The following is a 27,401-nucleotide window of genomic DNA, read 5'->3' as shown; positions in this document are numbered from 1 at the left end:
CAAATGATGGGGGAAGAGAATTTGCCAAATATGCCAAATACTGCATAGCAAATATTGTAGAAATTACATGAAGGGCTTAGCTTTGCCTGGTGGGATAATATTTTTTCCACAAGTAATTGTACGTAATTCCATAGCAGACCCAGGAACTGCAAACAAAAAAATATTACTTGATTCTCCTAAACCAGCATTACTTTGTTCATGTCTCACAAAACATTCCAGGAATTCTTAACCTCAGTAAATACTGTCTGTGAAGATTAATCCATAGAAGCTTTAAGGAATGGTATGGTAGAATCTATCAGTTAGTAAGTCTTTAATTCTGTAAGTCAATCTTTCTTTCTCTGATATGGTAAACAGAGTATAATATGCATCTGGAAACTGAAGCTGTCCTGATTTTAAAGTAAAGTTCTGCAAAAAGAAAAAGAGGGTAATTAAATATTGCAACAATTTAGCAGAGCAAATGTTGGCTTTTCTTGCATTTAAGGTTTTAAAATATGTATTGTGTGCCTTTCTAAAGGATAACTTTTAGTGCAAACCAGTGTAATGGCTTGGGCACAGGAACCTCTTGGTTCAACTCCACAGCCTGCGTTTCAGTTTCAGAATTTGCTTGGGAAATCAGTTCTATTCAGCATTTTCATTAGCAGTGAGAGTGATGGAATACAGAATAGCTTATAAAATATGCAGATGACACCAAGCTGTGAGAAGTTGTAAATACCTTTCTGTATCAGATCAGAATTCAAAATAAACTTGCCAAATTGGAGAGATGGTCTGAAAACAGCAAGCTGAAATTCAATAATGTGTCATATGATATATTTAGGAAGACGAATTCAGATATACAAATACAAGATAGGGAATACCTGTCAAGAGGAAAAATAGGTAACAAATTCTACAATATATTGGTACTGTAAACTAAGGAAATGTAATTTTGGAATGTGCGAAGAGGGATGCAGTGTCTATAATGTTGGGTAATTATTCCAAATGAGGGTTAGTGAGATCTGAGTTGACATATTTCCATGTCTCGTCATGACTTTTTGAAAAGTTTAGAAAACTGCATCAGTTAGAGAATTGAGTTTACCTAATTTAAGACAATGTTAGTAACAACCATCTGATCTATAAAGCTTTTAAGACAAAAGGTAGAGAAAAATTGTTCTTCATATTCCTGAGAGAAGAATTAAGGGAAATCTCTGTAATTTGCATTCAGAGTGATGAGGGTTGTATTTTAGGAAATGCTTTTTTAAGTATGAACCCCAGAAAAAGCCAGCTGGAGGTGTTCTGGAACCTCCTTTTCAAGGAAAAGGTATACAAATCTATGTTGGATGGGTCTACACAATCCTTCCTTAGATGATGCCTTTCAGCATATGTTTCTGTAATTCTGTGCAGGAGATGAGAGCAGAGCAAATAGCTTGACAAACTTTTCTCTTGAAATGTCATGGAAAAGTTGAATTACCTTCAGTGGCGAAAATTGCACAGCCTTTGGGGCAGACAAGCTACTCAGCAGAGCTTTGCAGGCTCCCTGGGATCTGCAGCCTACAACTCCAAGGATGAGAGAATTACTGTGATCCTCTCTGAACCTAAAATCCATTTTTCTTTCATTGTGCTGGTTTTAGCTGGGTTCATTTTCTTCATAGGTAGCTAGTGTGGGCTATGTTTCGTATTTGTGCTGGTAACAGTGTTGTTAACGCAGAGATGTTTTTGTTGCTGCTGAGCAGTGCTCACCCAGAGCCCAGGCCTTTTCTGCCCCTCACCCCAGCCCACCGGCGAGCAGGGACAGCTGACCCCGACTGACCAAAAGGCTATCCCATACCATATGGTGTCATGCTCAGCATATAAAGCTGGGGGAAGAAGGAGGGGGTGTGTGTGTGCATTTGGAGTGATGTCATTTGTCTTCCCAAGTACCTGTTACACGTGATGGAGCCCAGCTGCCCTGGAGGTGGCTGAGCACCTGCCTGCCCATGGGAAGCGGTGAATGAGTGCCGCCTTTGGCTTTGCCTCTGTGTGTGGCTTTTGCTTTACCTATTAAATTGACTTTATTTCAACCCACAAGTTTTTTCACTTCTACTCTTCTGATTCCCTTCCCCATCCCACCTGGGTGGCCAGTGAGCAAGTGGCAGCATGGGGCTTAGTTGCTCGCTGGAGTTAAACCACGACACTCGTATGTCTGGTTACAAAGATCATCAGAGGAAGAACACGATTCATAGGTATCAACTTTGCCTCTTAGTCCTAACTGTGAAGAAACTATTTATTTATGTAACTTTTTTTCCCACAAGAGTTTCCATTAATTCTGTTGATGGAAGCATTCTTCAGCATTAGGGTACTGAAATAGAGCACAGAGCATAATACCCTTCCCTGTCTTCAAGTGTGAGAAAGAAACACAGGAGGGAAACTGACCTTGAAATGTTAATGCTTTGGTTTCTTATTAATTTAGAAATGTGAGTTGACAGTTTGATGCTCTAATTGCAAATTATATTTTTAAATATTTTCTTTTATCAACCTTGATAATTTAACAGAATTTACCAGCTGGTGAGTTTCAAGTAGTTTTCGTTCCAAACTCTTATATACCGCAACACTGCTCCTAATCATCTGTGAAAAAGCTGCCATGCAACAGAAGACTGGGAATTGCTAACAGTAATGATGAAAACTAATTCAAACCAGGCTACAGGTAGAAGCTTTTGTGAAAGCAATCTGCATCTTTTCAAGTTGGTCAAGCTAAAATTGCCTCTTAGAAAAGTACTTTGTCTTTTCTCACAAAGGAGGACAAGCTATTATCTCAGCACCCAACAAGTACCTAATGCACAGGTCAAAAAATGGGCAACGATGATGTATTGAATAGAAAAAAAAATTATGCAAGTTTGCCTACATTGCCTTTCCCTTTGCTTCTCTGCCTGTGAAGTGGTTCACAACCACAGGTGCAGTTTGAAAATATATGGGCTGTTCCTTTGCCAAGGTTTGCAAATTGTCTAGCTCTGGTTATCTATAGCCTCTTCCCTGCTGCTCTAGAGAGTTGTCCTGTGAGCTGTGATCTTGTTCAGAACTGGTTTCAAGGTGCTGCACATCTAAGCTAATTCTGTTTTAAAACTGTTTTGAATGCTGTAATTTAATAGTCATATGGGACTGCCTTTCCCTGAAAGAAAGTGATGTAGCATATTTCATAAAGGAAGTGATAGTAAAAGATTAGTTACATGGTGGCGGGCAGTATGAATCATGGTATAAATAATTTCAGACCCAGAACTACAGCTTTCACTCCAGGGGAAAAATGTTAGGGAGGGATGTCAATGTTTTAACATTCTAATGGCATCCACTTGTTTGTGGCAACTCTTACTCTCTCTCTTTTGGGCTTAATTACTTCTCCATAAAGTATGCTGGGTACCTAGTAAGCTGACTAAGCTTGAAAATTTGATTCAGATACATATTAAATGAGAGCTTGTGAGCTACTGGAATCACAGGCAGTGACTCCCTAGTTGTTTGTGGGGTTTTTAAAAGCACCCTCATTCTTACCAAAAAAAAATACTTCCAACTATTGATCTGTCTATTGTTCTATTCACAGCTTTGTCATCATCTAAACTGTATGACCATTTAAATAAAAACAAAAAAAAAATAATTAAAAAATCAACCAAACCCCCCCCAGATTCTGCAAATAAACAGTGGCTTTCTCTGTGGAGTAAGGTGGAGACCTATTAGTTGCCTGCTGCTTTGGTTTAAGGCAGCTTATAAACGCACTGTTTCTGTAATGCGTAACAGCTGACATTGTAGACAAATTGATCTTTGTTTATTATTGTTTTTTGCTTGCAGTAATTCTCAAGAACCTTATAAGCAAAAGGAAGGAATAAGTAAATATTCTCTAAGAAGTAATTTAGATTCATGCCAGTTCTTATTTACAAGCATTCTATATAAAAGGCTTAATATTAGGTTGCAGAGGTTCACAGTACACGAGACTATAATGACATAAACAATTTATATGTTATTATATAGGTTCTAGAAAATCCTTGTTCTCTGATCTGATTAAAGACTCTGTCTTGAAAAGGATTATATATGTTTTTGAGTTAATATGCTGTGAAATCATCAGGACTCCTGACAGTGTGTAATTCAGGAATGTGCATACATCTTCAAAGGACTGAGACCTAAATAAAACACAGGCAGATTAACAGGATAGTTTTGAATTTTTCTAAGATTTGATGCAGGGCCAAACTTTGTTGTAAGGAAGAAAAGTATTTTAGATTGGCACAGCATGTACATAATCAGACCTAACACAGTAAATTGTAGGTAGGTTACAACACTCAGCTAATGCAAATTAATGTGTTTTGATAATTGCGCACAGAGTGGATAAACAGAAAGTGATCAAAGACAGAGCATCACAAAATGGACTTTATCTCTACAACTGTATATCTGTGAGTTATATGGATGTGTTTAGTACAATTATTTGTTGAGGCATTCTATGCTGTGTGGAGTGTTCACTTTCTGAAGTTGCTTTTTGTTGAGATGAGATCTGGTTTTGGCAAGGTAGAAAGTGTGTGAATTGATTCCCCTTCTTCACGAGAATAAATATGTTTACTACTGCCATACATCTAAGATTGAGGATTTTGCGTGCATGGTGAATAGAACAAATGCATAAGCTAGCGCTGTAAATTATGAAGTCTTTTGACCTTTTACAGATACGGAAGTTTCTGGAAGACTATTTTCTAATTGTTTTCTAAGCTGTACAAATATCTGCCGGACAGTCTAGAAGGTTTACTTTAGGTATGTTGAGAACCTAGCAAATTTTCTCCCTCCTGAATCCTGAGTCATAGGAGCTTGGGAAGCAGCCAGGAATTTCCCTAGACAGGATAGAGATATTTAAACATTGCTTTGAGTGAGATCTATCACTGACTTCCAGGCGGGCATTTACATAAATGAAACAAAAGATATGAGCTTTGTGTTCTGAGTAGTTTCCCCTACTTATGTTCTTTTTGTGGTTTTGGGGGTTTTTTGCTTTATCCTTTTTTGTTTGTTTTAGCTCTGATTTTCTCTTTTGAAAGCGTTTGTCCTTCTTCCATTTTGTCATGAAAAGATAAATTTTAAAGACCTCAAAAAAGAATGCAAAGCTTTTCAGTTGTGCTACTGTTGCATAATAAAACCTTGAATTAAATGTCAGGGTTATAATTATTGCTGAAGTATGCTGGCAGGTGAGACTGGGTACCTCAAGCCAAGATAGAAAGGTGGTAGAAATAACTATATTAGGGAGATGTTGTTCAAGGAAGTCATGCCAGGATAAGTTGTGGCGGACAAAATGATTGATTAGGCTTTTGTGATGTGTTTGGTTTTCACTTATTGGTGGGTTAATCTTGGCTGAGGGCCAAACACCCACCCAGCTGCTTGCTCACGCCCCCTCCTCAGCAGGGCAGGAGGGAAAATGAGCTAAGAAAGTGTGTGGCTCAAGGTAAAGGCCCAGTACTGTCGTGTGGGCAAAACAGACTTGACTTGGGGAAAATTAATTTCAGTTATTGCTGGTTAAAATAGATCCGGGTAGTGAGAAACAAAGATAAACATGAAAGCAGCACCTTTCCTTCCTTCCCCCCTGCCCCTCGCTCCGCTTCACTCCTTTGCTGCAGACCCCCGGCCCTTCCACAGGGGCAGCGGGGCATGGCCGGCATGCAGCCGTTTCTCTCTGCTGCTCCTGCCTCCTCACGCTTTTCCCCAGCCCTGGTGTGGGCTCTCCCCACGGCTGCAGTCCTTCAGGGAAAGTCTGCGCCACCGTAGGCTCTCTGTGAGCCACAGTTCCTGTCAGGAAATTCTGCTGCAGCCTGGGCAAGCCGCAGGCGATGCCGGGGGTTCCGTGGTGCTGGAGCAGGTTTCCTCTGACCTCAGTGTTTCTCACTCTTTTTGTTACCCCCTCCTTTCTCTGTCCAGCATTTTCTGCCCTTTCTGTAATATGTTTTCCTAGAGGTGCCACCAGCGTCACTGATGGGCTCCGCCAGATCCCATGGTGGACCTGTCGCGGAGCAGGTGGGAAGCAGCTGGAGCCGGCCGGATCCGGCTGTGCTGGCGCGGGACAGCCCCCCTCACCTCGCAGGAGCCGGTGCTGCGGCTGCCCCGGCTGTGGCACTTCCCTGTGCACAGCCAGCACAAAACGCTTCTGTTTGCTGCAGGTTTTCCTCATTCTCATCCCCACCAGACTGCCATTACATAGATAAGGAGTAAAGTAAGAGATATGCCAAAGGAGACTGCAAACAAAGGGGTTAACTGCGTGTTTTCCTGATATAACATCACCTGAACGTAACTGCTCAGGCCAAAACTCCCTCTGCTAGGTATTGTGAGTAAGTCTGAATTTTTGTCTTGGAAAATGTTCGCTAAAATGTTTCTGTGACCAAGAATTTTTTTTTTCTCTTTTTGTTTTTCTGATCTTGGAGGACCTCTGCTGCTTATATTTTGGAGCAAGAAAGGTAGCAGAAGAGCTTTCTGGTCTGAAAGCAACTACTGGCATTAAATATATCTTTTGCCATTATCTGGGAGTGCAAATAAGTTTGATCAGATCATGACGTTCTAAAAATTACGTATCACAAGTGATATTCAGTACATTGCTGTATTAGAATTTGGCAGCTAAATGCTGTCTGTATTGAGAACATACTTTTCTGTATAACTCCTATATGTGAAACCATAGAAAACCGGGTTTTGTTCTCATTTCTGCTACAGAGCAATTGGGTGAGGCTGGGTAAGTCACTTTAGTTGTTCATTAATACTTCATTCTTCATTCTCAGAGTGCCTAATTTTGAGACTATTTAGGTTTTTATTTCTGGACTCCTCCTATACGTGCAATCTCCTGAGATCTGTAGGAAGCTAGTAAAAAAGGCTGAATATGTGGTGATTTTGTGAGATATTTTAGCCACCAAAACTGTTTAAAAATTACAGGAGGTTTTGTATGCCTTACTGTCCTTTGTCTGTGTGATTGGGTTTAACTGCTGTTACACCTTAGCAGCGGTTTGAGGTGATGCTTTTATTGTTTTATAATTGCCCTGCACATATAAGCACTGTCTTATTTTGTGCATTGAATGAACCAGGGTTCAGTAGGAACATTGCTACCTTAGGACCTGAAGGAACCTCAAGACACCAACTAGTCTTTTCTCCTTACTGTGATGGAAGTAATCTACCACGACAATGTGTGGTAGGTATGCCGAGAGCTTTAAGAACAGGCTAATGATGCAGATGTCTATTGGTTCCAGTGTTTCAGAAACATTATTGCCTGAAAGTTTTCCTTCGCATCGAACTGAAATCTCCCTTGCCTCGGTGCAATGTAGTTAGTGTTTGTATTAAAACACACAGTTAAGGCTATGCAGACAGCTTATGATTTAACAGTTTTTAACTTGAAGGTTGTTTTTGTATGTGTGAAATGATCAAATGTAGTACATGCTGAGACTGAAAGTATTTTGCATCTGAAGATACCATATTTTTATTTGTGGTTCAGTCAAAATAAATTAAAATAATTGATGATTCTTTTGAAAGAAAATTACGGGGGGCCATGGCAAGTGCTGAAGAGATGAGAATGTCTTATTATGCCAGAATGGATTGCGTAAAAATGGATATTTATATACTTGACAGGAGCAAATCTGTGAGAGTTTTTTGGTTTGTTGTTGTTGTTGGGGATTTTTTTTTGTTTTTTTTTTTTTTCTCAGCCAAGTCTCCTCTGATCCCACTTCTATCCCAAAGGAAGAGGAGGAGAAAACTAATGTTCCTATCACACATGTACCATTATTGATTTCCATTTCGATCTACCCAAAGTCTTCTGTGCTGGAAATAATTAGACCCTGTGAACAGAGATGAAGCAAAAATCCATACAATGCTGGATTGCCAGAAATGAAGACAAGGGTGCCTAATTAATGATGCATATAGACCGCCTTTTGGATGAATGGGCTTCCCTTTCTCAGAAGCAGCTAACAGTGGTTATGTCACAAATTTGCTGTTAATTAAATAGCGTTCATGGTATGCCTGTAAAAATGGCATGAAGATAAAAAAAAAACATCGGACAGCAGCAGCATTTTACAAGAGCTCTGCAATTAAGAGAAAAGCCTGTGAAAAATAGACTTTCAGCCTTCATACTGGCAGCAAGATACTTGGTTCAATATGAAATTCACTGTATGGATTGTCTCGAAGCTTTTTAGGAATGTCTGGTCACTGAAGAAGTTTGGGCATTTCAAAAGCTGGACTTGAAAGTGTGTTGGAAGGGTTAAGGACAGGAAAAAAGTTCCTGAGAGCTGAGGCAAGGGTGAGTGACAGCACAGCTCACATCCACAGGCAGCTGCAGCCCAGCCAGCTGGGTAAGGACTGTTTGAGAGAGAGTCAGGATCTGGAGGAAGCCAGTAGATTAACTTTGAGTGAAAGGTGGACTGAAGGCAATTTAAGTTAGGCTGTGTAAGACATCTTGTGAACTGAGAAGGCAGATATTTGGGAGGCATGTAAGAGAGAGAACGGATGTAAAGTCTTCACAACAGGCATGCACTCAACTAATAGCATAAACATCTGGAGGGAAAAACTGGTGGTTATATCTGAAGTACCTGAAAATAGATTAAGAGAAAAATATAAGCTGTATCCATATGACACTGCTTGTTTGTTTTGTCCAAATAACACAACAATAAAGTTGTTCCCAAAACAGAAAAATCCAGCCTTTTAACTGCATCACAGACAGGCCTGAATCAGTGGTTAAGCTTCCTCCGGTGGCATGTGCTGTTAGTGGTTGTGCAGCAGGCATCCTCTTCTCCAGCTCTAGTCTTCCTGAATCCATGGCTCTTTCTCTTTCCCTTGTCATTCCCTTGCTACATCCAGAGGTGCTTAGGACCTTGAGGACCTTGTTACTAGCAAGTAAAAGATACCCCTGCACTGGTCTCGCTTCTGTGCAGTGCACAGCTAAGTGTGTGCCAGTGAGGATGTTCTTCTGTTTTAGAGGCTGAGAGAAGCATGTGTGTAGCACCTGTGATGGATTTATCTTTATAGTAACTAGCCCACTCACCCATCTGTGAGTCTGGTCTCCTTTTTAGCAGTCCCCAGAATAAAGATGCTGTGTGCTGCAGACAGCAGTAATGGGATTTTTGGTGTGTCAGAGGCCTCTGATAGTAGAGGGATTCTGGGACAGCTGTTCTCATCCTGTAATTTGCAGGCCACTGGTGTGCCTTCTTTCAGCTTTTAATTCTCTCTTTTTATCTCTGTTCCCTCATGTTCTTCTAGATATCTGTTGTGGCCAATCTAAGTGATACAATTGCTCTCTGTGCATCTCTGGAGAATTTAAATAGCATCATTCCCACCTTCTCTTTTCTCCCTATAAAAGCAATGGAAGTTTCTCTTTAGGGAAAGATAGAAAATGTGGGGTTTTTTTTCTCTTTAAGAAACTAGAGAATGAGTAAAACTCAGGCTCCTTGGTTGAGCAGATGAATCTGTAGGAATTTTCCTAGACTGTACCTTAAACTGCAAGAATAGATACAGTTTCTGATGAAAAAGTAGTTGACATAAATATGTTTTTAGCAGTAATTTGATAGAGGGTATTATTTTTCACAATATAGTAGAAGCTGTGGTTCTGGTTTAGGAATTTTATGAAATAATTTGAGTGCAGGAGAAAGGTACTATTAAAAAAGAGATTTTAATAATAGTGTGCTTTTTAAGACCTCTCTTTTCTTCCCATTTGGCTGCTTAGCATTGTCTCTTTCTACTCTCATGCTATTTTAGTAAGCATTTTTGTCTGCAAACTGTCAGCTCTGATGCACAACTGAAATAGGTGCACACACAGTTCATGATTCCTCTCCCCATTGTTGCATTTTTATTCTTAACTCCGGATGTAATCTATTTAAATAATCTACTCCTGGGATTTAAGTCAATGCCTAGATACTTTTTGATGTTCAACAAATAATAAAGCATTGTAATAATTTAAATCAAATAACCAAATCCATATGAAATAGACTACTCGTTATCTTTCCAACAGATTTATTTTCTTCCCTGGATCCATTTTAAGCTGCACTGCAGTTGCCGAATCAAAAATAAACCAAGTTTTCAGTATAGGGGTGTGATAAGTGTATGATTTCCATTGCATCCCAGTGTGCTACATAATAAAAAATGAAAACATGTAACACATTTTGAGTATAGAATCGAAATGGATTTTATGACCTATCATAGTGAATACGTGCTAAAGTGATGGCAAAGACTGTAGCTCCTGGACTGTAATAATCATTTGAATTATTTCTCACTGGTAAGAGGCTTTAGACCTGTGGGCACAATGAAAAAAACCCAAACAACCAACCCTGAACCAAAAAACAGGCAGTGTCCTTTCGTCCTTTTCCCCTTTGACCATTGGCAGCAGGCTGACAAGCCAATGCTTTTGAAGTTATTTTGGGTGTGAGAAGAAGTGATTCACATTGGTATGGCTGGCTCATATGTTACCCTCCTGCATATTTGTAAGAACATAATCTAACAAAGTATTCAAAAATATACTTGAGTGTTTTAATCAACTGGAACTTCAAGAGAGCATGAAAACAATTCTGACTTCACAGAAGTCAGTCGTGTTTTGTTGTTTTCTTCAGTAGCAGCAGAAACTCATCTACATAGCATGTATTTTAAATTCTTATGAGCATAGAAAGCATCACTACTTATTCAGTCCATCCAGAATCAGAGTCCTCTGTAGCTCTTGCCCTGAGTTAAATGATTCTCACTGCTGTGTGTTTCACATAAAATGGAATTGATACAAAATATAATCTGCCTTTCTTTTCTGTTGTAGCTTGGTTTCACATCCCCGAAAAGACATTGTAGTCACTGGCAGTGATGACCACCTCTGGAAAATGTGGGCTTTACCTGATGGGAACATCATCATGACAGGTGAAGGTCACACTGATTGGCTTTCAGGCTGCTGCTTCCATCCAAGGTTAGTGCAAACAGTCCCCTGAACTAGCACTAATCCCTTCTGGGCAGTACTTGTTTGCTCTTTCTTTGTTCGCTGGCCTGCTTTGATGACTTTCTATTCTCAGTGTAACCCTGCACTCTCTGCTGAATTTCCAAACATGTAGATAAATGTTCCTCTGGCTTTCAGTGTGTTGACTTAAGATTGATTGCTTTTAGTATTTTGTACATCTTAAACTTTGTCCACGTGCCAGTGCACGTAACAAGGAGTAATAAGCTTTTTTTAGGTCCCACTGTATTTATTTTCTCCATGTTTGTGCGCTATAACAAACACAGTTCTATTATTAATAATACAGAAAATTTATTTCTTGTATTAGGCATTATTTGTCATATGACTAAGAGTATTTCAGTTTACCTAGGGAACAAGCATATGAGCTTTCCTTCTTTCTCTTTATACAGAATTGAAACTGAATTAATAAATGAAAGTGAAGACTGAAAATAAGAAATAAATATTTGTGTTACAAGGCTCATGGAAATAGGTCAAAGATGAAGTAGACTTGTTGGTCATTCTGTTAAAAACTAGAATGCCATTTTACTCTCAAAAAAAACCGCCAACAAACAAACAACAAAACCCCCATCATTTGTTAAGACTGAGCCTCTATGTGTTAAAAAGATTTTGCTTCAGATTTGTGGGGCTGCAGTCGTAATAGAGTTCTTTACTGTTAATATAATAAAGGTCTGCCAGGCTACTCACCTGAGGTTCACTTATAAAAAAAAAGCATTATTAAACCTCCAACCTTGTATTTTCATTGTGGTTATTTTATGAAATAATATTAGCTCTTTCCTTCAAGAGAAGGTAAAGTATCCTATTTAATTTCATCGTTCCTCCTGATTTCTGATATTGTAATGAGTTAGCAAAAGCACACATAATCCTCTAAACACAAGAAAATCCCCTCCCTCCTTTTGAAACCTCAAGAACATGAATTCATGCTTTCTGGGATGTATCAAACATTCACTTGCTCTTTTCTGGCGTCTCTTTCTCCTATGAAACATAGGCTTTTTCTTAAGATGTTTGTGTTTCACAATATTCTCTTTTTTGTGTGTATACCCTTAGAAATAATTTTATATATTTGAAAGAAGATAAAATTATTTGACTTAAATAATTAGATATAATACAGGAGGAGAGAAGTGGAAGACAGTTTCTTATTTTAAGATGGTGGGAAAATTTTCTATCACTGAATGACAGGTTGCACAGTTTGTGAGCGTGCTGGACATCCTAAGTCTAACTTGCAGATAAACAGAATGCTGAAACCCCTTATTTGTTATGAATATAAAACTCATCACAGGGAAAGAAAAGGAAATACAATTAGAAGAGCATGTTATCATTTATAAAGCTGCTGGGCATGCTAATCAGATTTCGATAATGCATTGTTACCATGACACCCGCTGACTCAGAGACTCAAAACTATTTTCTCATTAGTCTTTGACCAGAATACAGTCCTTTCAATAGGCTTTCCTATTCCTCATTCAATTATTGAAATTAAAATGCGTTGAGGTACATCATTATTCTCTTGCAGTATAAATTGACTCCTGCTGAATGCTCTGGAGTGATTCAAAAGCAGTGCTGTTAAAATATTGTCTTCCGTTACTGGATAAAATATATATAATGTGACAGAATACAATTAATCATACTTTTTTTTTTCTTTCTTCCTTTTTTTTTTTCCCTTTAAGTAGCAGACTTGTGTATATCAGGTGTTATGGAAGTAAAAACAGTTAAATAAAAATGGAAAGTTCTCCTAGATTTTTTTTCTGGAATCAAACATAGGTGGCATCTAGTTTTATTCCTGTTTTGAAATTTTAGAATGATATTCAACCAAAATTTTAAAAGAAAAATATTTCGGTGACACTGGGATATTAAATTGTGATCCAGAAACCTGGGTAGACCTCCCACACTTCTACATTCTTTCCTTTTTGTCCTCTATTAGATCATTTCTCCTCTGTATTTCTTCTCTCCATCTGTAAAATCATGTTTAAAACAGTTTCCAGCACTAGTCTGAGAAATATTCTATTTGTAGTCACAGGATGTGTGTGCATGCACAATCACAGACACAAGTACACTTTCAAATCATCTTTGGACAGCAGCAGAATAATACACACACTGACATTGAGTGTACTAATAATTTAAGGAGAAACAAATCTAGAGCTACGATGTGAATTTAACTGATGCTTCTGTACATAGGAATGACTTAAAATCCTAGAAATCCATTTTTACATGCTCACAGTGTGCTATTATGTGAACAAGAGTCTTTCTCATGGTTGTCCTTGTGCTACCACTGTGTAAATCGTGGTAAAGTTGCAAGTCTTGTTGGTAGCTGTGAAGATCTGTAATTTTCAAGTTAAAGGTGCCGTTGGGTTTATGTATCCCTAGCTTGTCCAAAAGCAGTGAGGGAATGTGGGTTGGTAGTAGGAGCTTGCCTGTATACAATAAAAGGGTAAAGGTATATTTTAGTCTCTGGACCTTACCTGCTGATTAACACATAATCGTGATGAGGATTGTCATTTGAATCTTTCCCAGTACTGATGTACAACAATATTCTTAAGTATCATAATGCCATTGAGTCTTGGGGGCAAAGGCAGCTGAGTTTTTGAAGAGTTGTTGGATGGAGGGAACGGAGGAATCTCACTATGTGCTTCATTCCACAATTATTTTTGCTTAAAAACACATCTCCTTCATGCTTGAGCAAAGTAGAGTGAGATGAGAGTGTGTGGTTTGCTGAAGCTCCAGAGCCCCGTGGTGTATCGTTTTCTGCAATGCACCCAGTGCTCTTTGGTCTCTACAAAGGGTCTTAGCCCCCACGTGTTGTCCCTGCATGGCAGTGGCTCCCAGGAGAATAGATGAAGGGGAGCAGACTAGCTCTGTGCCTGTGAGGAAAGCAGAACATCTCTGTTGTGATGCTCTCTGCAGATCTGAGAGTAGAATTTTGCCTTAAGCTTTTTAAATAAAAGTAAAACTTCAAACAGGTCCCATCATCTACAGAGTGCAGCAGCTAGAAGGAAGGAGGAGAACAGTACTTCCTTTTTGAAGCTCAGATGGCAACTGGTCAAACTTCAAAAACAAACACTATTTTTACTCCGGTCTGGTTGCATAGTACTTTGCAGATGAATTAGCTGTTACAAATTCCTGTCACTGTTGAAAATTTTATGAATATTTTCCAACTTACCTTTTATATGCTCAAAGGAGTGTGAGAGTCAGAATGACTCCTGCCACAGTCACCCACACAGGCTTCATGTTAAAAATTTGGACAGCTGGAAAAGAGCTGTGTAGTGTACCTGTGGATACCAGGTGGCCTGAATGTTTGGAATAGCAGACAAAAATCTACGTTTTCTGCTAGTTTCCAGAATAAGTTGAGGATGTTAATGCTGCACCTTTAAGAACCATACTCTAATTACACTAAGATATTTCATGGCATGCAGTAGATTTATTTCTCTTTACTAATCTTCTTGGGTGGCTAAAGAATTAAGCTCTGCAGCATAGCAGAGGTGTTTGCTAATGTCCAATAAAATCCTGGTGAACAGTAAAGTATTGTATTATTGTCCCGCATGTGTACTGGTTTAATATGTAATATCCTTAATATATTCATAAATATTAATCAAGTCAACTCTTGTAAAATGTCTGTAGCCCTTTTCATGTGAACATTGAGTCTGTGGAATATAACGAATTTCTAAATTGAAAAGAAGTACAAACTGTAGGTTCTTAAAGCTATTTAAAACTTGCACTGAAAATTGCCTGTCAGCTCCTTTGTAATATCCTGTTTGCTTGAGACAGAAGCAGAATTGCTTGTGTTGTTTCTGTTGCTATTTCAACTCTCATAGTTACTGAGAAAAGAAATAAAAAATGTTATCGATTTGTTTATTACACCAAAAATTACCACAGCAGTTATCTGGAACTGTGTGGAATTTCTTTAAGTTCTGTTATTGGAAAACTAGAGGTGTGGGTACTGTCTCCTTAGTAATTAGGGGAAAAAAATAGATAGGATAAATACATTCATGCATCAAACATCTTGAAAATAGAGGTAGTTAATGTCTGATATCCTAGAAAAAACTGCCAGTGAGGGGATGCAAGAGAAAGATGAGGTGTTGGGCTAAAAGAACAATCCATGTTCTGAAAGAACAGCAGCAGCTCTAGATTGTATCTCGGGAAGCTGAAGGTGATGTTACCCTGAGGAAAATCTGTGCCTGGGTAGATGAGAAAGACAACCTTGTAGAAACAGAATGTGGAAGGAATTAGCAAAATATATTGAGGATCATTGTGAGGACTCAGGAAAGGGTTGAATGGGTTGGGGCAGGAACAGCAACTCCAGATGGGCTTGAATTCACACAAGAAGCTTCTAGGGAAATTCTGTCTCTAAGACTTCCAAGAAGGCTATAGAGGGGCGGTGATTTTAATGCTCCCTGAATAACTGGGGGTTATGGGTGGTCAACAATGAAACATTTATAAATATTTGGTCTGCAGAAAGCTCTAAGCACCTGTCTATAAAACCTAGGTCTCTTCCAGCTGCATAAAGCTGAGCAGCACAAAGTCACTGCTGAACTTACGTTGACCAACACAGCCAAAAGCTATGAAGTCTGCTCTTGACTTTAGCTGTGCCCTGTCTCTAGTGAAAACTTAGAGCTCATGATGGGGAACATGGGATAGAATTTGGAAAATCAAATTGGATGCTCAGAACCTCTTCCAGGCTTAAAATTTGCAGTGCTGTGGGTGACTGAGCACTGTGGTGGCCTCTTGAGTCTACGTCCAAAATGTTGCTGACAGTCCTGAGTGAGACAAAGGGGCCAGGACAGTGATATTTTCTCAAAGTTTTAAAGAGCAGTGACTGATAAACATGAAATTGTGGAAGTAAGACTCTGTCAGAGTGGAATTGATTTCCCCATCGTACAAAAACTTTTAAGGTTTAAAAAAGTAAATTCCTGAGCAGAATAAACTGAGAAACTGAAATGAATTCTTGCTCTGATAAGTCCCTGATTTGTTTTTTTTTTTACATGATTTTAATTTTTTTATTGTGTCATCATTTGAGCTTGTGAAGAAACTACCCAGAGATGGATTTCAATGTGAAAAAAGGGTAGACTGCAAAGCCCAGCAGAACAGTAATTGAGGAATGTGAGGAAGGTGTGGAGAAACCTCTGAGGAGTGATGGGAGAGAGGGGTAAAATTCAGGAGGGAGGGCATTCACAGAAAGGGAGAGGTAGGCTGGATTTCAAGATGGTATCATGATCAGAGGTAACAGATGGAATCTGACACTGTTCATTGCACACTGCATCTCAGAGGACTTGTGCTTGGAGAAGGAGGGAAACGCTGAGGAGCAGAAATCAGACTTGACAGCTTGGCAGCTACGTGTACGATTTCAGAATTTCACAGTGGACATACTTCTGTAGTTTGAGAGCCCTGTAGCTCTTTGACCATCAAGGTGAATTACAAGTAATGAGCATGCTCCCTTTTTCATCCCCTGCCTTTACAGCTCTTGGCCTCCTACAGACTGAACTGCTGAGGAGGGTCGCATTACTGCTGGATGCTGGTGTATCGATCCACACCAACTTTCTTGCCAATTATAATACCCTCGTATATCAATGTGTGGTGAGAAACATCTAAAGGGTATGAAGAGAGTCATACAATCTGATGCTAAAAATAAATGGCTGCTTTTTGGTTACATATTGCAAATAATATTTTTTAAATAAATGAAGCTGTACGTGGCACATGAAGCCTCAGCAACTGTAAAGCATTTGATGACGTATTGAGTGACTAGGTTCTGCAGTCACGATAAAAGGATAATTTACAGAAATTCTGCTGACATCAAGTATATTCCTCCTCATGCTTTAGTAATTCCTAATGCTAGTCTTAGATTAATTTTTATTTCTATGAGAAGAAACAGGAATTATCAATTACACCGTTTTGTTTAATGTACTGACTTTCAAGTATTGATGCTGTAGTTATCTGCTGAATTTAGGGAGACATCCAGATCAAACAGTTACCGCGTAAGTTATGATTCCAGGAGCTACACAAAGTTGCTACAAGGTAACGTTTGTTAGTTTTAGTTGAATACAGCAGCATTTGTCTGTATGCAAGTTGTAATTTAACATTACGTTGTGTGGTTTCACTATGCTTCTGGAGGCTCTTTCTAATTGGAGACCTTCACACACACATTGAGGGCTCTTCAAAAGCCTGCCAACAGGAAGAAAAGTTTGGAGTCAGTTATTTTAAAGCATTGGGTTTTGTTACCACCCATCCCTTAGAGCATCTGCCCAGGTTGGGTCACCAGTCACGCTAAGCTAACATCATACATGTGAACCCACTGAGGACCAAAGGAAGCTCTTTGAGATGTTGAGCAAGAAACAGGCCAACAACTTGACTCCATCAGGGACTCTTTCAAATTCCACTATGAAAAAGTTTCAGCTGTGGTGTCTTCAGACACCCTCCCATTTTTTGTGTTTCAGATTGTTTTTTCTGGTGGTGGTGGAGCTGCGTGTGTTTTCACAGGATTACTGCCCAATCTCAAACTTGTCTACACAGGCCCTGGGTCTCACAGGTAACTCACTGTGTAGGCATTGTATTGCTCTGCAGTACACTTCCAGTTTGTCCCCTGCTTTTAGGCAAGTCAGGAGTACTGAGCATCTGCTGCCCACGTGGTCTGCAGACGTGCAGCAAGTGCAACACATCCCAGAGATGCGTTCTGCCCATTCAGGGAACTCCTGGGCTTACTGTGGACAGCAGAGGTTTCTGTACAGAGAAACCTTGGAAAAAAGCTGAAAAGGTTTTGTGATCAGTCACTCTTTAAATTATGGAGTATCATTAATTGCATCGTCCAGCCTGAGAGTAAGAAGCTGAAGCAAGACAAAACGAGCTTTTGTAAGTAACTTATGGCCCATGGCTTGTAGATACATATGGAGGTGGAGGGAAGGAACCTCACTGCCCCAGGAGGTTTCACAGGGGTCATCAATAAGAGAAACGCTGGTTCAAATAAAGGGTGTGACTGGTCAGGCAATGCTGTGTACATCTGAGAGCCAGTGAGCAGGAGGAAGAAAAATATCAGCATTCACACCTTCTGTCTGGCCACTGAGCCAACAAGACTTGTGGTCCTCTCAGTGAAAGGATCTTTGAGATTACTGTTAATAAAAGGTCCGTAAACAGTCAGCTTCAGAAGACTTTTTCTGCTAGTTTTTGAGTCATAAATGCTGAGTTCCGCATTGTACCTTAAAGAAGAATGAGACTTAAAAGCCACAAACTCCACTTTAAGCATTAACATAAGAAAGAGTTGTAAGACTCATGTTAATCACAAAGGACTTTGTTGGCTATCAGTGGAAAAAAAATATTCTGACTTGTGCCTTGAAATAGAGACTTTAAAACCTAATTCAGGGTTCACTGCAGAAACAGATGGTTTTTATTTATCCTTTTATAAATTTTGATAGCTATTAAATAAATGCAAGATAGTCTGCTACATTTGACATAGGACTTTTGAACAGCATTTGTATTGAAAAGGCATAATGATTTAATTTCTTAAAGAATCTTGAATTCTTATATAGTTCAACAAAGCCTTTAGTTACCGGATTACCTATTAAATTTGACAATGGTTAGAAACTTCTTTTGGGTGGCATGATTAATTTTCACTCATCTAGCTGGCTTTATGTAACACATCATATTTAGCAGATTAGACATTTGTTAAGATGTTTTATCAAACTGAGCTTATACAGGCAGTTGAAAGAAAAAGGGTTGCATTCATTTATTCTACAAAGAAAAAACTATTTCAGAAGTCTTTCAGTCAGTTCCCCAGTGTACAGTATTAACCGTGTACTTGGTATTTTCAAGTATAGCAAAATTTTAATTTCAAAAGTAGCTTAGTTTATTTCAAAATCTTTGGCAAGCTTCATACTTTTCATACAAGGAAACAGTCTTCACATAACATCATTCTCTCTCAGGCCTCCAAAGCCTAGTATTCTTACTTCACAAGCAAGTTTGAGTGGGTGGGCATTAGATTTCCTTTGGGATTCTCAATCTCATTATTTTTATCAATAAAAAGCCTCTGCTGGACAAAGGAATAAATCACATATAAATGAAATATGAGAGATTACATGAGAAACTCAGCTTTTGCTTAGTCTAATCCAATATCTTTGGCCAAACATCTCAATGTCAAAGGCTTTATAAGTATTCTACAGGATCAGCCTGGCAAAAAGAAATCAATAACCAGGTAATGGATTTGATTAAAATTTTTCCCCTTCCACCCACTCCCACAAGCCAAATGTTTCTACCCGTACTAATCTCTTCTGGCACGTGTAACTGTTGGTTATTCTTTGTGGGCTTTTGGGATGTATAGATATATAATACGTTTTATATAATTTCAGAGGTCTGGGTTAACCCTTAGTGAGTATCTGTTTTAAGAAAAAGGAATGTTTGTACCTCATTTTATTTTTCTTTAAAGGCATAGTTCTGCAGTGTGCTTTTGGAAAATAACTTTGCTACATGTTTAGATCCTGTTTTGTTGTTCAGAAGTTGTCTTTTTTCTGTGACTCCTGTCATGCTGAGGAGCATTTTCTTACACAGGCCAGGGTACACAGCAGATGTCCAAACTTCTGGAGATTTTCTTTGTTGCAAATCATCAGGTATCTCCTTTACCCCAATCCTTCTGATCTTCTGTCTTTCAAACAGTTGTATTGGCAGACCACAGGCCATCTGGAATGCTTGACTATAGAAATATTAATGATTAGACCATTAGTGTTCTGCAAGGATGTTACCTCTGCTTTAAAGAAGTACTTTTCCATGTCAATAGGAAGAAAAAACCCAGCAACTATTGCATGCATTTTGAAGTTGATGTCACAGCTGCTGTAAGTGTAGAAATTTGGACTTTGCATCACTTTTCCTATTTTAAAATAAATCTTTCAGTTACCAGAACTGTCCTGAAAATCTGCTCTAAAGTAGAAATACTTTGCAGGACAAAATGCAACTTCTTTCTTTTATATCGGGAACCTTAAGAGTCTTTCATTATATTGATTTTAAAAAGCAAACGGTGTGCAGTTCCATAGTGGTTACTGAATAGGCTTCACTTTTCATCCAGAATGACCATGCTTTAATGGAAAAATACCTTTGGCTTCTATTTCTTGGTTGGTGGAAATATTGACCACTCAAAGTTAGAGTGATTCACTAATAATATCTCCATTACAATAACTCGGCAAACAGCAGGAGGGAGAAATGCTGATGACAGTTGGAGAGTGGAAAGGGAGGAAACTGGCTGACAGAAGAAGCAGTCCTCCTATTGAGCAATTCAGATGTGTATTTAAACTAATTACAGGAAGAAAATGTATTGTAATAAAATGCTGCCCTTTGATGAAACTGCTCTGTAGTTAGTTTCATAGGTGGCTTTACACACACTGAATTTCAAAACCAGCGATTGAAAACCTATTGAGGCTTTTGTGTAAAACTAATACATAGTAGGAAACCTTTCCAGTATTTAAGATAAACCATGACACATTATTTTGAAGACCAAAGATTTTACATCACAGCCATTTTGTTGATTGCCTTGTTAGATATTTTCTATTGGTTAGCAAGCATGGCTCAGATTTTTAAAAAGCTCTTGTACAGTGGGAGCTGTTCAAAAGGTGTCTGGAGTCTGTTGTGGTATGTTAAGTGCTTTGCTGTAGCCTTCAAGGCATTGCTGTAACTGAAATGAAGTGTCTAGCATTTTAGAAATTTATGACAGGATGCTTACACCAATTGGGGTTTTTCTCTATTTTTTTTCTTTTTTTTTCTTTTTTTTTTTTTTTTCTTGTGTGTTGTAAGGAGTTGCAGTTGTAAACATTGTGGAAAGTGTGGTTGGTTTCTTCATTTATTTGCATGTTTCCTGTCTCCTGTATGTTAGTTTTCTTTTTCTGTAGGTACATAGTGAGAAACTTCATTTCTCTTTGTCTTGGTGGAGGGGGAAAGGAATGTGGCTTCTGAAGCGTAAATTGCGTTTCACAGGGCATTTATATGCACATATGCCAGCTTCCAAGCAAGCTACCAAATAACATGTTTTTTCTGAGTTCCTCAGACTTAAGACTATCTGGCAGTTTGCTTTCAGTGAAAGCAGGCTGTGCTGGGAAGGACAGTTAAAGTGGATATAAAAGGGCAAAGAAGAGTCGGAGGCAATCTGCTTCAAAGGGATGTTACTCAGACTTAAGAAACACCTAGAGAAATACCCAGAGAAGCATCAGTGACATCAACCCCTGACCAGCTCTCTGCACTTGCTGGAGGATGCTCAGTCCCCACCAGCCTCGTCGCCACGTGTAACACCAGAAGCAGTGCTCTCCTCTGGCTCACTCCACTTGGAGCTGTTGCTGCTCCAGCAGTCAGTGAACCCCCATGGCTGGTTTGCTCCTGAGGAGGAGACAAGGGGCCAGAGGGAAGGACTCAGCCATGGGTCACTGGCCAAAAATGTCAGTAGCTTGGAAAATGGAAGTGGCGATAACACAAAACCCTCGTTTGTGTAACTTTCTACTTAAATACGTTGTTAAATAGTACAGCTATATGTTTGAGGAAGGCTAGTATTTTCCTCACAAAGCAATACCCCTTGATTTTACTTGTTATTTTTAATTATGTAATATATGGGATGATATTTCTGTACTTTTCTATTTAGCATGTGTATAATTACCAAGGGGGTTTTTTTCTTCTTAGATGTTGAGGATCCAGCCAGTGTTACACACACGCACACACACATTCTATCAAATTAAATTGAATCCTTAGCCACAATTTTTCAAAGAAACTTCCCTGAGAAAGCGAGAAGGGATGCCAAAGTATTGGTATGTCTGTGCTCTAGTTTTGATTCTGAAACAGTTTTAATAGCAGATTCCATTTTGGTCAAATCAAACAATTTAATTCAAATGCAGAATTTCTTAGGGAGTTCTTACAGGCTTCTGTGGTTTCTTTTGTCTAATCTTTACCTTGGTCATTTTCTCTTTTTTCTGTTTTCTTTTTTTTTCTATTATTATTTTTCAGCTGAACTGCCATGTTTACTACTTAATTTTTTGACCCTCCATCACAGATATGAAATTCTTTAAAGCCTCTTTCAAAAAGACCTCAATCTTCATACCCACAGTGTGACCTTGGATATATTTGAAGTCCCAATGGGAATAAAGAGATAGCTAGTCTTTGTATTGTGTTATTTAAATCATGACTTAGCTATCTTACCTTCATAATTGTCATTTAAATTTTATGCTTGTCTATAAAGTAAATAGTTTTTAAATGTACTGAATGCTTTGCTTACACAGAAATTATATCATTATTCTTAAATGATTGTCTTGTGTGCTACATTCTATCGTTATCTGAATTTTAGACCTGAAACCAGCCATATTTAATATTGCAAGCATTAAACCGATTTAATCACATTGGTTGAAAAGGCATTGTGATTATCTTTATCGGTTTCACAAAAACAGGTGTCAAGTTTAATCTTTCTCTTTACGACAAAAGATTATTCAGTTATTCAAATTCAGTAATATTTTGATGTGATTGCTTTGACTTAGAAATTAAGAGGAAACTTTCTGATCAGCTACGTGGGTGATTAGATCTGGTGTTTACTTGAAAGAAAGAAAATAATTTCTATATGATAACCACTTTGATAGAGAAAGGGAGGAGGAATATGCCGAGTACTAACAAAGTGGTATACTTCTAAACCTATTAGTTCAGCTTCAGTGAAGCCACAAATATGCAAAAGTTTCGCAGAAATTTGCCAGCTCTTCAAGGAGTTCTTGGGTTTCTCTTTTCATACATGTCACCATGATTTTCAGTTCCTGCTGGTCCTGGTACAGCTGCTGGCTGGGAGTCACCAGAAGCAATTCAGTTTTGCTGATCTTCATTTCTATAGGTTGTGAGAGAAACTCGTTGTTTGCTGTGGTGGCTTCAATTTTTGAGGTGTTTAGGTTTTCTTCTAGGTTCACCAGCATCCCTATTTGAGGATGGGGAGTTGGAATTATAGACAGCTAGCTCCTCCTCGCTTGGGTTGGTCTCAGGTTCTCTGGTCTGATCCTGCCCTTTTGCTGAACATGTTACTCTCATTTTATTCAGAGTTGTTATACACGTCAAAACATCTCTCTTAATAGAATTTCTTGTGTTATGTTTCTTTATGTGCAATTATAATCTAGACGCCTTCAACATTCTTGGTTCATTAGTGTTTTCTTCAGTGCAATAAAGGCAATTGTTTTTTCCCTCAAGTCTGCTGCAAGGGTTCTAGTGAGGAAGCTAAGGGGATATCCATGTTTGTTATATTGTTAAAATGTGCATTTCTTAAAGTGTGGCTGTTAAAATAACAAACATTAGTTTGTTAGAGAATGGCAATTCAATTGAGGCAATGTGTAAGATACTTGAATTGGAAATAAACCCAAAATATTTGGAGTGTTTTACAAAAATTGAATTGCACTGGTATGTGTCTTTTCAAGGTACGAGGCTTAGATTTCATGTAAATATTGCTTTGATACTTTAAAAAAATATTTTAGAAGATGAGGGGACTTTTTTATCAGTATGACTGATTTATTTGGTTACATACTTGGGCAGAGGTTCCAATCCTTGTGTTGCCTGATGCTGCAGGTTTTTGCTATGCCTGTGCCAGTGCCATGGCTAGCTGCTGTGGAGGGGGAGGATCCTGAGCCTTTCTTCCTTGGTCTGTTTCCAGCCACTTGCTTCCAGTTCGTGGACATGGACAGCTTTGGTGTGCAGTGAGCCCGTTTGGGGAACGTGACTGCCAGGAAACTTCATGTCTATTTTTTCTGCAGGATTAATTTTCTGCTAATGTAATGCTAACAAGGGGAATGTGTGGCTGAGGAACACAATGTGAAACTGCACCCTAGTCACAATGATCTATCCAGGATGAAAAATAGATGAAATACTAATTGTATTCTCATTTATTTGTTGTGCTTATGTATTTTACCTCAAGCTGTATTGTTGAAGTAATTTGATAACTTTAGGTATGAAATGGTTGCAGTAGCACAAGTAGCAGGGGGAGCTGACAAACTGTGAATGAAAGGTCAGGACTTGTTTGACCACTGAGGATGTGGATGTGGAACCATGGTCTTAGCTGGTTGTAATTGTACTCTTTGCATTTGAGTAATGTATATATGAAATGAATGAGGAACAGAAAGAAAGAAGGCCACAGTATATATGCCCACACTTTTGAGAGTTGTTTGTTTTAAAGCTTTTGGTTTTTTTGGTTTTCCCCCTTTCTTGAGCTGTCAGGTGTGAGACTGCATGGTCTCATGAATAGAAGTTCTGTTTTCATACAAAGCCTTTCTGTGAAAGGGTAGAAGATCATATTGATTTTGATATGTTGCTTTCTTCTGTACCATTCCAGAATTCTGTTCATGTTCAGTATTTCCATTCCTCCTCCATTCTCAGACTTCAAATTGTTATTGATCACTGTCTCCATTAACTAATTTCCTGCCTTTGGTTATGTTTGTATCCCCAGGGCATGGCTCAGTAAGATCATCAGTTGCCCCAAATACAAACATTTGGCTAGTGCACTGTCCTGTGTGTTTTCTTGGGCTTCACTGTTGAGATCATTACACAGTCCGAGTTAAATATTTTCCCGGTGACGGGGAAATGTTCAAATCCCAGTGCAGAACTTTCTACAGTCTAGGAAATCTCTATGCACTCACTGAACCCTCTATGCATATAAATATGCAGCTTAAAAATGATGCTTTGTGCAAACATGCAAATGGGATTAATGGCTGTGGTTCATTACTGGCTATTGATTGAGATTAGATATCACTGGACAACCATTTGGGGATGATAATGGATTTGAAATGACTGATCCACAACTTTGCATTTCAGAGGAACTGTGACACAGGATTATCATTGTTAATATAGGTCTTAAATCTGTTCTGTACATGGAATTCATATATCTGAATTTGTTCCAAACTACGTTTTTCCCTACTTCAACAGCCCTTCATTAAAATTTGAGGTTTTGGAATCATTCCAATGGAGGAGAAACGACCCATGATGGATGGGATGGGTGTTGAGATTAAGTATCACACAGAAATAGCACCCTGTTTAATTTATGTTATGGATATTGATTGGTATGATGCATGATTTTATGTGGGCTAAATATATTAATTTAGTTTTAAAATGCAATAGAAGGAAGACTAACTTACATTGGCATTGTTTGAGGGAAAGCCTTGGAATGGCACAGTACAGATACCATTTCTGGAAAATATGGTAGTTTTGCAATATTTACTCATTATATTTAATTTCAAGTAAAACAATTACTTCTTATGAAGTTAATGGAGGAAAATAACTTGGCAATATCCTAAAGCAAAATGGCACAGAAACACTGTTTTCTTTCAGCATAAGCAGCCTTTATAATTGTTGAAGGTCTCACTGGCTGGGCTCCTATGAGCTCCCAGCTTCAAATAGGATGCCCGTATACTCCTACTTCTTGATAAACTGGTGTAGATTTTTGTTGTGGGATGTTGGACATGCACTGGCAGAAAGCTTTTAGAAAAGACATACTTTTTTTATTAAAAAATAATTTTTTTTTGTTAAAAAGGGAATCAATTACTCATTGGTCTTTAAATCTTGCATAGAGCCCAACATTGTCTAGTGCCCGCTGTCCTGCTGATGTGCGTTTTGCTACATCTAATCTCCAAGTATTGTAACTAGCTTTATCTTTTGTCTTTTCATTTTTATTCCTTACCTGGTGTGCTTCCAAAGCCTCTTAAAAGGCAATTTTACATGTACTAAAAACCGCCTTCTACCAGGTGCCTAAATTATTTTAAAATCTCATTTAACCACTTTTAATTACACGACACAGAAAGAAGCTAGCTCATTTTTTAAACATTAAAAAGCCTACCCTGCAGGGAATGATAATGCACTCAATATTTTTCTGGGGGTACCAAGCTTATCTTAGCAAGCTAATGGATTTGAATGTAGTGGGCCTAACTGTGGTTTGTGTAGATTGTAACCTGAATTGGAGTAATCTGCTACCATGTGGACATAACAAAAAATCATCATAATGATCCAGAATGCAGAACTAAAAGCTGTGAAATAAATGAGTAATTGTGCAGGGGGACAGAGACAAGCTGGTAAGAGCAGTGGGAAAGGCACCAGGTAAAACGGGATTTCTCTTTGTGTGTATAGTTGGATATGCCAGCTTCTGTCATCAGTACTCAGTTCAAAAAGATAAAATGCTTTAAAATCTAGATGAATTGTTAGATTGAAACTTGGTTATAAATAACTTCTAATTTGTTGTCTGAAAATTCTTATATACCATTCTGGGACTCTTACTGGTAGTGGGAGCATGTTACATTTAAGTTATCATGGATGTGAAACTGTCACTTTTGAAGTGTAATGTAGCCTTAAGGAAGTTTTTTTAATAAAGAAGGTGAATTTCATTAAAACAAAAGATTACGACTTTTACGGTGCCTAGATAACTAGAAGCAGCAACAAGTGGTATGATGCCAAAACACTGCTTTATTTTTTTTTTCCCCCTTGATGTCACTCCCAGCTGTCAGCCAGGTAGAATGGCAGAGGGAAACAGTTACCCTGTCTTGGGTCAATATATAAGTATGAATTATGATAAAAAGATCTAGCAATTAGGTAATGTAGAATGAAAAATTACCTTGAGTTTTGCACTTGGCATACTATGCATTGACAGTTTTCTGAAGATTTCCAGCCTTGTGTCACAGGTTTTTGCTGGATTGTTGCATTTTTATTTTCAGACAAAAAGTCATGTACCTGTATACCGTCTACCATCTGCTGGTTACTGCCGTGTTTCCTGGCTTTGAAACTTCTTCAGTTGTTTATAGAATGCCACTTTTTGATTGATTTTGTGTTTTTGAAATTTATTTCTTTTTCTTCTCAGCTTTGATGAGAACTGAGGAAAAGAAAGGACGTTTTTGCATTTCTGTTGCTGAGTATTTTGGCATTCACCTTCTGTATAAATGACATTTTATGTCTATTAATAAAACAGGAGTAAAATTGGGCTTAAGATTATTCTGAAGGGTGAGACATATTACAGTTACTACATAAGATGTATCTTAGACACATAGTCCATGAGGATAATGAAAGCAACACCCAAAATGAACCATAGATATCAAAAAACCTAGGGGTTTTAATAAGAAATGTCACTGTAAATAATTAATGCATCTCACAGTTCCAGTACCCAAAAAAGTGAACTATATCTCAAGTCTGTTTCAAGGTTACAAAATCTATTAAAAACAAAATCTTTGCTACTGAGTGTTTTGTTCAAATACAGACGAAGGACATAAGGATGGCTGCACATACCAAATTCTTCTGGACCACCATTCTTTTCCCAGCAGTGGATACCAGGGGATGCCTAGGAATGGGTAAGAATGGGAAAGGCTTTTGTGAGGTCCTGTCTTAGCACCCTCCTGGACTCTACTTCTTTCAAAGCTTCTTGAGTCACATGCAGTTCCCATGTAATCCTCGATGCATTCCTCTTCCAGAACTTTGTCCCATCTTCCTTTGTACCCACAAAGAATTGGATCTTTTATCAAGGAACTGTGCAAGTCTCCTGCCTGGTGTGGAAAAA

General features: G+C 38.5%; 1 protein-coding gene across 1 annotated transcript in view; it reads left to right on the top strand.

Annotated features, from left to right (window-relative positions):
* Positions 1 to 27,401, top strand: part of SPAG16 (sperm associated antigen 16) — a 413,195-nt gene that overhangs the window by 195,085 nt on the left and 190,709 nt on the right. The window contains exon 12 of the mRNA XM_056349058.1: positions 10,724 to 10,867. Coding sequence (XP_056205033.1) covers positions 10,724 to 10,867 — 144 coding nt within the window. The remainder of the gene's footprint in view (positions 1 to 10,723; positions 10,868 to 27,401) is intronic.

Source organism: Falco biarmicus, chromosome 8 (assembly GCF_023638135.1).
Source record: "Falco biarmicus isolate bFalBia1 chromosome 8, bFalBia1.pri, whole genome shotgun sequence".
In the NCBI taxonomy this organism is placed as follows: domain Eukaryota; kingdom Metazoa; phylum Chordata; class Aves; order Falconiformes; family Falconidae; genus Falco; species Falco biarmicus.
This window is presented reverse-complemented; position numbering and strand designations above follow the sequence as displayed.